This window comes from Pteropus vampyrus, unplaced genomic scaffold, assembly GCF_000151845.1.
Source record: "Pteropus vampyrus isolate Shadow unplaced genomic scaffold, Pvam_2.0 Scaffold61, whole genome shotgun sequence".
Classification (NCBI taxonomy): Eukaryota; Metazoa; Chordata; class Mammalia; order Chiroptera; family Pteropodidae; genus Pteropus; species Pteropus vampyrus.
In genome coordinates, this window is record NW_011888842.1 from 1191851 (window position 1) to 1202092 (window position 10242).

The following is a 10242-nucleotide window of genomic DNA, read 5'->3' on the forward strand; positions in this document are numbered from 1 at the left end:
CCCTGCCACTGCCCACTATTCTTTCCTGGCTAATTAATTTCTCATTCTTCTGATTTAATTTTAAATGCCACTTCCTTGGGAGGACCTTCACAGACACCTCCACAAACCCCTCTCCTTATTCCTTCTTCAAGCATCCTGAGTTTTTCCTTTATTAATCAGTTCGTAATTTTCTATTTATTTTAGTTTTTTTTTGTCCATATAATGTGCACATCACCTTGTTTATCTTGCTCTCTGCTGTATTTACCACCAGTAAATACACCAGTGGTTTAGGATCACAGCAGTAATTCACCAAATATTCATGGAAACACTTCAATCCTTCCCTGAACTTGGGTTCCAAAAGAGAAATATGTCCTCCCCAAAATCACACAGCCTAGTGCCAGATTTAAGCTTAAGTCATCCCATTCCCAATCCACACTCTAACCTCGGAGCCTGGCCAAATTTTTCCTAATTTGCCCCCAATGTATTTTGAGTATCAAGGAAAGTTCCAGAAAGGGGGAGAGTAATACTGTGCAAAATAAAGGAAAGTGATCTGGGTTGGCCCCTCCTCTTTGGACCTTCATGCGGGCATACTGTAAAGCGAGGGAAAATGACAATAGAGACGTGCCAGGGCGCCCACATGAATCGAACTGCTAAGGGAACGACAGCACTGAAAAGCGATCCAGCTGTGAGAAGGAAAGACAAGAAAACAAATCTCACGCAGGCGCAGTCGAGGACCTGCGTTCTCCGCTCCTCCGCCCCGCCCCGCCCCTTCCCGCCTAGTCACAGGACACCAAGCGCAGTCAGCTGACACCGCGCAGCAGAGGTCACGTGGCAGCGGTTGGGACGCAGGCGCAGATCTTGGGCAGCTGGATCAGCTGACCTGTGGGGCGAGGGAGCGGATTTAGGCCGCTCACGTTGGCTTCGGAGTCGTCGCCGCCGCCGCCATGGCTAGTCAGTCGCAGGGTATCCAGCAGTTGCTGCAGGCCGAGAAGCGGGCCGCCGAGAAGGTGTCCGAGGCCCGCAAACGTGAGTTTCGGGGTGGGGCGGCCAGGTGGCGCAAGTCCAAGAAACGCGGCCAGGCCGCGAGCCGTGGTGGGTGGATGCGGCCCGAAACGCTGCGGGTGGAGGTGTGGGCGGTTACAGTCGCAGAAGCTTGTATGTGTCGAAGCTTTATGAATCTGAGCCTCTGGAAGGTTGCAGGTAGACTGAAGTTGCGTTGTGGGCTAGTAGATCCGGCGTGGAGAGACAACAGTGGCCGGGCGTCTTTATTGGTGTTTCGGAGGCGTGTAAATGGCTATCCAAACCGAACTCGTTGGCTTTCCCCCTCCCGCTCGCCCCTTTGGGGTGCTCGGTCTCAGTGAAGGGAGCCACTGTCTACACAGTTGCTCAGTCTCGAGACAGAGTTCACTTTGCCACATCTCCCGCCCTCGTTCGCCAAGGTTTATATATCTGTTCACTTTTACCCCGTCCCTACCCCCACCCAGTCTATTAATCTAGGACACTTGCTTCTCTGAGGCTCCCGCAGCAAGCTCATTTCGTTGATTCCTCAAATGTGTTTTAAATGCGGCAGATGTGCCAAACTCGGTGCCCGGTGTATTTATGGTCTCCATCGTCATGGTTTTCAGAATCCTAGTGAAGGAAGCAGATACTGGATAGGTTAGTTGCAGGTGAGGTGAGGGCTGGAGTTGAGAAATGCGAGGTTGCTAAAGAATTTAACAGGTGGATCTAATCTGGACTGGTGGGTGGAAGAAGTTACCTCTTCTCCCGTCCGCCCATTCTCCTCGCTGCAGTTTAGTCATCCCTCTAAATGCAAATATGACTTTTTCTATCACCTTTTCAGCCAGCAAACATTTAGTGCCTGCAGAATAAAGTCCAAATTCCTTATTAGGTTGTAGGAGGCACTTTTTGAATGTCTCTTGCTTGCTTCCCTAATGTCACTTCCTCCAGACTGGTGAACCACTGTGATTCCTCAGAGGCACCTGAGTTGATTTCCCTGAAAGCCTTTGCATAGCTGTTTTCTCGGACTGGAGGAGCCTTTTCTCAGTTTCTTCTCTTTGTTCTCTAACCCATAGCTTTCCTTCAGATCTCAGAACTGAAGCAGCAGTTCGTCCAAGAAGCCTTGCCTGACTTGACCTTCTTCCATCAGGCTAGGCGTCCTTCCCAGATGCTTATTTCTGTCATTGCAGTGCCCTAACCTGTGTTTTCATATGGCTCAGTCACTTGACTAAGTAAGCTTCTGGAGAGCAGGGACCATCTAATATGTATTCAGTTTCCCATCTGGTGAGATAGGTACTTCTATTTCTATTTCACAGGGGAAAAATGAGGCTCAGAGAGAAATTTGACCATACCCTGGGAAGCAGCATAGCTGGAGCCTAGAGGCCCCCTTTCCTGTGCAGGAGTAAAATATCAAGAAATATTAGTTTTAGTAATTCCTTAGTGTTTCTCCGAAGTGTAAGACTTATACTTTTCTCCCATACCCAAGTACAAGGCTCTTGTACTTTCTCAGTTAGGGGTTGTGTGATACTCTGTATTCATAGGAAAAGTTTCCTTTGAGGGAGCTGGGAATGGGACCAAGCCTTTTATTCTTGCTGTGGCGACTGGAAAGTTTGGAAAGTTCGTTCACAGAACATTTCTGATTATGCCTTTGATACAGTATTTCCAGAATGACTTCTCAGAGTTTGTGCTGTGATGGCTCATCAGTAACCGAAATTGTATCTCTTGGGAAGCATGTGAGAATATGTGGGGGGAATGTAGGAACAAATACTTTAAGAGTTTGTTAAGAATAATTATGAGTGCCTTGGAGAAATGGGTCATGTTTTACTCCTTTATCCCATCAAGCCTGGTACAGGGGCTTGTATAGCTCAACAACTATTACATATTTCCTGAATGAATTTGGTTTAAAAGAGTTTATGGCTAATATACATTTCAGAATTTGCAATAACTAGGAACAGAAGTGTTGAGAAAAGCTATAGTTAAAATATACATATATATATATATATTGCCTTTCTTGATCTGTAATTATAGTTGACTTGTTCAGTTAGGAATTGGGAAGAGGCAATACATGATGTAAAATGGTCTAGCTTAAAATTTTCATGAAATTATTGCTTTGGACCATAATATATATTTTTAAATTGTTACGGTTTATTTCATTGGCGTGTAACAAAAACACTGGCTCCCATATGTAAGGACCATGAAAAAGAAGACTGAGAAGGAATATGGTTTCCTGTTGAAATATTTAGTTTTGGTTTTCAGAGGAGACTATCAAAATTGAACTTTGGACCTGTTCCCTGACAGAGAATGTATTATCTTAAGTGATTGATTCAGGGAGCCATGGGAATTGGGAGTGATCAGAGAATGATATTGTGAAATTATGTGGAGCTACTGCATAATGTTCAGGCCATAAATGTTACTTGTAGATTGTTTGGAAAAGACACTTGGCTTTGAAATATGGCTTTGAATATAGCTGATGAGGATGAGAGCATGTAGAGCACTGGGGTACAGGTTGGTTTGAGTGGACAGCAGTAGTACTGAAGTAAATAAATAGTTGGAGAATTAGTCTTTCGGGTGCTTAGAGTGTTGATGTCATGGGGTCATTAGGTGTCCAAGATTCTTTCATAATCATGGTTTGAGTGGGATTTGGGCAATTGATATACAGTGGTGTATAATAAAGTTTACTTTTAGGTGCAAGATGGTTTTTTGCTCACAATTAAATAAATGAGTGGGACCTCCCTCCCCCTGTTTTTTTTGCGTTTGTGTATCTGAAGTTTGGTAAGCAGAAAATCAAAGTAAAGAGTATCTATCTGTTGGTTGGTCTTGTGGTCTGTTTTTATGCAGGCTCTGATAGCACCTAAAGAATTTTTCCAGCTAAATGTTAAACTAGTCTCTTCTACAAACAGACCCTGTGTCTCCTCACTTCTTAGGTACTTGTACGGTCTTATTGTCCTGTGCTGTCCATGTAGGATTCCTTCCCGGTACCACTTTCATTATGAAGAGGAATTTCCCACTTAATTGGCCAACATTTCTAGTCAGTTCTTTTTTTTCTGCTTCTGTAAACATGCTTGCTGCATAGGCCAAAGATCTTGGGGTCAACTGAAAACTCATCCTCCCCTAAAGATGTATTGCTTCAGTGCTTGTTAGAAAATCCCATGCTCTGTAACTGCCCGTAGCCCATAGCAATTTCAGGGGTCTGTAAATCAGCCCGTGCCAGCTGTAACAATGTGAGTATAAAAGTGAAATTGCCCCTAAGCTCTGCGCCCAGATTTTTAGAGCACTAGCTCTTCTGAGACCCCTGGCATAATAAAACTGACTTCTCTTTCTCTCTGGGTTAATCCTTGGATTTTCACTGGTCTGATTTTTGGAGCTTTCGGGATTTTTCCATAACAATTACTGCTTAGAGCACAGGCATGGCTTTTAGTTTCCAATATTACATCATCTGCTTCATTAGTTAGATTGTAGGTTGATGTCCCTCAAGAGCATATTAGTCTCCTTGCTAAGCTTCTAAGTAGAGCTCCAATTGTAATGAGTGGTGTACTTAGGTGTTTACTTCTTACAAAGAGGACAAGTTCCTTAGATGGCTGATGTCATCAATTCATCCACTTGATGTTGGTTCTTAGTTGAGATTGGGAGACTATTCTAACACAGTGATCTCCAACCTTTTTGGCACCAGGGACCGGTGCTCCTGTGATAATATAATGTGCTATGATCTGAGATGGAGCTGAGGGGTGATGCTAGCGTTGGGGAGTGGCTGCAAATACAGATGAAGCTTTGCTCACCTGCCTCTCACCCTCCTGCTGTACAGCTCAGTTCCTAACAGGCCACTGACAGGTCCACGGCCTACTCCTGTTCTAACACATTCTGTTTTTTTCCCGTCATTTTTACGGTCTATAGTTATGGAACACAGTCTTTTTTATCTAGTCACTTTCTAGTTAAATACAGCCTGTAGGAGGCAGGAACCTATACTATTAGCTCTGAATTCCTTCTCTCTAATGCATGCCTCTTGGGACTAAAACTTTTTTCTTTGGTTTCATTACTGTTTACCATCTCAATCTCTGCTTCCTCTTCTACTTTTAATCACTTCCTGATGTAGCTCTTTCCTTTGAAAACAGGAAAGAACCGGAGGCTGAAGCAGGCCAAAGAAGAGGCTCAGGCTGAAATTGAACAGTACCGCCTGCAGAGGGAGAAGGAGTTCAAGGCCAAGGAAGCTGCGGTGGGCCCTGTTTATTTTTCATTACTGCTTTAGGTTCCCGAGTCTTCCCTCTCCTTCCCTTCCGTTCCCTTCAGGCTCTCAAAATATCTAGCATAGCTTGGAAATTCTCTTTCTGGTCAAATTTTGAAAATTTGGTTATTGGATATGTTTTATAGGTTTTATTGGGTGCTCAGGCTGAATCTCTTAGGGTGATCAGTTTTTAACTAACATTAAATCCTAGTCTTCACTGTTCAGTCATTTAGCAAATATCTGTCAAACAGTTAACACGTGCCAGGTCCTGTGTCAGATGCTTGGATGAGCTAGGAACAGTGTAGACTTGCCCTCTTGGAGCTTAGCTTACAGTTTTGTGGTCAGGGAGACTCAATAATGAAATCAAGCCATGCACACCTGCAGCCGTGAAAAATGTGGCAGTCATACACATAAATCATGCAGAGCTCCACTTTAGTGTAAAGACATTTACCAGTAGTATAGGCCAAACTGCTGTGCAGAAGATACATATAATAATAGTACAGAAACATCACAGAGATACAAAGGAAGCAAGGAAAATTCCGGAAAGGGGAAGGGATGGAGGAGCACTTCAGAGAAAAGAAACTATCAGGACTCTTAGATATAGATAGCAGAAAACATTTCAAACTGTTTTAAGCAAAATGGAAATTAATGAAAAACCCAGATGAAGGCTAACTTTATTTTGATCCCAAAGCTTAAATAATGATCCAGGGATTCTTTTCCATCTCTCGAGTCTGCCTTTGGCATGTGGGCTTCATTCTCAAGTTCTACATTGCTGGTTCCAAGCACACACACTCCCAGGTCCAAGTCCAATGATTAAAGGCACATGCCTCCCTCTTAGCAATAAGTAGCAAAAGTTTTGTTCATCTTTGCATTGAACGATGATGGTTTTATTAAAACTTGAAATGTTTTCCAGACTCTTAAACTGGGGCAGATCGGTGCTGTAAGTTGTCAGGCTGCCCATAGAACAGTATAGAAATGCTCTTGTCAGGGCGGCTATCTCATCTCATTTTTACATCACTGCAGCAGTTGGTTATAGAGACAGTATCAGTATTGCATTGTAAGCTTGAGTTCTGGGTTTTTCTAGCAGCGCTCCAGCATAACCTCTTCAGTTTAGAGACAGCTTCCTGGGGTTTGGCATATAGTTTACATTTGGAGAATGTAATAGAGCTATATTCATAGAATAGAGCTAGTGGAGTTGATGGATTTTTAAACATGAATTAGCAACTGAACTAACCGTTATGAGATGCCCCAGGACATTCCTATAATATGAACAGTTACAGTGCAGGATGAAGAGCCCTACGTTTGAATCTTAGCATGTTCATCTTGACCTCTTTGAGCCTGGCTTCCTCGTCTGTGGAAAGGGGAGTGATTGCCTCCTCATTGGTTGTGGAGGAATAGGTTCATACAAATATGAACGGATATAGTTGTTAATATGTATAACGAGGCAATACAGGTTAGACCGTATAAAGGGTCAGACACAAAAGTTATGTCTTCAAGAACCTGATAGGTCATGTTCTAATAACGTAGGTACAGCAGTTAACAAAAAGTCGGCCATACTCTGAAGACAGTAGAAGGTAAAAGAAACTTTATCGATCAGCGCGTGTTAAATTGTGAATGGAGATTTAAGGGGTAAGGCTTGCATATGGCATACAGTACCAGCAGTAAAACAGGGCATCAGTGAGTTAGTTTTCCTCCCACCCAGACCTGCAGTCCTCCTCAGAGAGAGTCACTGTTAGCAGTTTCTTGTGTATTATTCTAGAATATTTATATATGATAGAACAGGTGCTATTCATTCATAATATCGGTGAACTCACTGCTGAACTTAAGAGCTAAAACATTAACCAGTAATAGTGAAACTGTACATTCCTCCTAAATTGCATCCCCCTTGTGCCCTTGTGCTTATTTTTAAGAGTTAAAAATAAATAAATAAATAAAAACATATATCCCTATTTTAAAAACACACCAGGATACTTATAATAATACCATTTTTGCTTTTTCCCTGTTAAAACTGAATATTTTACAATTTATGCCACCTTGGTAGACAAGTCTTCCTTATCTCTTAATGGCTGAAGAGTGTTCTCTAGTCCATCATTTGTTTGAACAGTCCTCAGTTGTAGGGCCTTTAGGTTCATTCCAGTGTTTGTGGCTAAGGCTATGCATTAGACTCTACAGAGATGTGACTACATTGTTCTCTGGGAAGTTCCTAGCAATAGAAATGCTGTGCAGTTTACTTCTTGATAGATACTTTAAGGTTGGCTCCCAAAGTGATCGCATCAGTTTATGCTGTTAACTGGGAATGCCAGTTTCCCACATGCTCCTCAGTCATGAGGCTACATTGCTTACTGCTGATGATATATTCAGTGATGAGAACAGGTTTCTCTAAAAGTATAGAAGTTGCTTACCGGAAGTGTTGTTCCTGGCTAACCGGAACGTCATCCTGATGTTCCCTGTGTGTCTTTGCTTCCCAATTCCAGGCTCTGGGATCCCATGGCAGTTGCAGCACTGAAGTGGAGAAGGACACCCAAGAGAAGATGACCATTCTCCAGACCTACTTCCAGCAGAACAGAGATGAAGTCCTGGATAACCTCTTGGCCTTTGTCTGTGACATCCGGCCAGAAATCCATGAAAACTACCGCATAAATGGATAAGGGAAGAAAGAAGTGCCTGTTCCATGGATTGGCATTTTAGATGCCCCCATGGAATATGAAGCTTTTGCAAAGCTTGAGTTATACTCATGTGAAAGGCATTAAATTATTTTCTGTACATTATATAGTAGGTCCTTTTACTTTGTTGGAGAAAAGCAAGTCTAGCTTCTTGTATAAACTTAGAGCTTATCCAAAGATTTCATCTTTTTACCTCATATTTTTTAGAAATTTAAGGGTACATGTTGTCTGTTTTCCTATGCCTTTTAGCTCAAGCAATCTCTCTCTCTGTCAATACTGACTTTTTCTTTCTTAGATGTAGTAAACAATTTTTTTAAGAAAGAAAGGGATTCAGTTTTTTCCCCTAAAGCTTTCTTGAAGGTCAGGGGCTTTATCTATGAAAAAGTAGTAAATAGTTACTTGTAACCTATGTAAAGCAGCAGCCAGCCTTAAAATATTCTTTTCTGGCATAAGGGTTAGAACAGTGTATACTAGTATAATTATTTGGGCTGCTTTTATTATTTCTTAGTCAAATTTAGTAGATGATAGAATTCGAGAACCTGTTACATGTTATTACTTGGTATACTGATAATCATTAAACGTAAAGACTGTCATGCATTTTTCCCCTCTGGTTCTTTTTTTTTGACAATACAAAGTATACTTTGACCCATATATCTGCAGAATTTCACTTAGGAAATTAATAGCATGTGTTGCACACATCCGCACACATACTTAGAAAATATTCATGGTCTGCATCTTAGCAGGAAGGGAAGAGTCACTTGTGATTTCACCCAATAGCTGTTTTGAAAAACAACGGCTAGTAAGTCTGCAGTTTGCCTTTTCTCTAGAGCATCCTGTACTGGGGCAGCTTTGGACAAGTTATCAAGGATATTTATTTCCTGGTAGGCTGACTGATATGTGTAATGCCTTACAGGAACTTCACACTAGCATTTACAAATTAGATGCCCTGTAACCTTGTATTAGCTGAAAATCTTTGGCTGCAAAATAATTTCTGGTAGGTAGAAACAGTTGAAGGAGAACATTGTGGAATTTCTTTGCTTGTTCTGAAACAGTAGAAGAGAATTAGATGGCCTTTAAAAATTCTATGACTCGGGCCTGGTTGACCTCAGTTCACTTCTATCTCTAGATACCGTTTTTTATAGTAGAATTCCTCAAAAGAGTTATCTATATGAGCTCTTCTATTTTTTACTGTCAAAGCACTCCGATCAGCACTTGCCACTCCACTGAAACTGCTTGTCAAGGTCAGCAGTGATGACCAGATTGAGAAGGCCAGTCCTCTTCCTACCTGACCTTCAGCACTGTTTGATGGGGTCGACTATTCCTTTGTTGTTTTTTTTTTTTAAGAGTTGAAAGGGCACTTTGATTAGCATATTTACATTTAAAATTTTTTAAATTTTTATTTTTCAATTAGAGTTGACATTCAATATTATTTTGTATTAGTTTCATGTGTATAGCATAGTGGTTAGACATATATAAATACAAAGTGATTTACCTGATTAGTACCCATCTGGCACTGTATATAGTTATTACAATATTATAGACTACAATCCCTGTGCTGTACTTTACATCCCAGCGACTCTTGTAACTATCACGTACTTCATAACCCTTTCACCTTCCACCCCCAACCCCAGTACCCCTCCACCTATCTGGCAATCACCAGTTTGTGTCTATGAGTCTTTTTGTTTATTTTGTTCTTTAGATTTTGCATATAAGTGAAATCATATGATAGTTATCTTTTTTTGTCTACTTAGCATAACACCCTCTAGATCCAACCATGTTGCAAATGGTAAGATTACATTTTTTTTTTTTTTTTAATGACCGAGTAATACTACATTATATATATGTACCACAGCTGCTTTATCCGATGGTCTCTTGATGGGCACTTAGGTTGCTTCCATATCTTGTCTATTTTAAGTAGCGCTGCAGTGAACGTAGGGGTGCATATATCTTTTTGAATTAGTTTTGGTTTTCCTTGGATAAATACCCAGAAGTGGAATTTCTGGGTCATAAGGTTCTATTGTTAAATTTTTAGGAACCTCCAAACTCTTTTCCATAGTGGCTGTACCAATTTGCCATCCCACCAACAGTGCACAAGGGATCCCTTTTCTCTACATCCTCGCAAACACTTGTTTTTTGATTTATTGATGATAGCCATTCTGACAGGTGTGAGGTGATAATCTCTGTGGTTTTAATTTGCATTTCTCTGATGATTAATGATGTTGAGCATCTTTTCATATGTCTAATGGCCATCTGTACTCTTAAAAGAGAAATGCCTGTTCAGGTCCTTTGCCCATTTTTTAACACTGTTTTTTTGGTGTTGAGTTGTATGAGTTTTTTTTTTATACATTTTGAATATTAATCCATTATATGTATCATTGGCAAACA

The 10242-nt window shown here is 41.2% G+C and overlaps 1 protein-coding gene across 1 annotated transcript; it reads left to right on the top strand.

The window, feature by feature from the left end:
* Positions 1-825: 825 nt before the first annotated feature.
* Positions 826-8454, top strand: ATP6V1G1 (ATPase H+ transporting V1 subunit G1). Its single transcript, XM_011360952.2, has 3 exons — positions 826-1005; positions 5085-5185; positions 7669-8454. The coding sequence occupies exons 1-3, from the start codon at positions 924-926 to the stop codon at positions 7840-7842; spliced, it is 357 nt and encodes a 118-aa protein (XP_011359254.1). The 5' UTR covers positions 826-923; the 3' UTR covers positions 7843-8454.
* The last annotated feature ends 1788 nt before the right edge of the window (positions 8455-10242 follow it).

Excerpts from the sequence above, each read along its gene's own strand:
- ATP6V1G1 (XM_011360952.2), top strand. The coding sequence starts at position 924 with ATGGCTAGTCAGTCGCAGGGTATCCAGCAGTTGCTGCAGGCCGAGAAG. Across the intron at positions 1,006-5,084 it reads GGTGTCCGAGGCCCGCAAAC|GAAAGAACCGGAGGCTGAAG; the intron begins GTGAGTTTCGGG and ends CTTTGAAAACAG. Across the intron at positions 5,186-7,668 it reads TCAAGGCCAAGGAAGCTGCG|GCTCTGGGATCCCATGGCAG; the intron begins GTGGGCCCTGTT and ends TCCCAATTCCAG.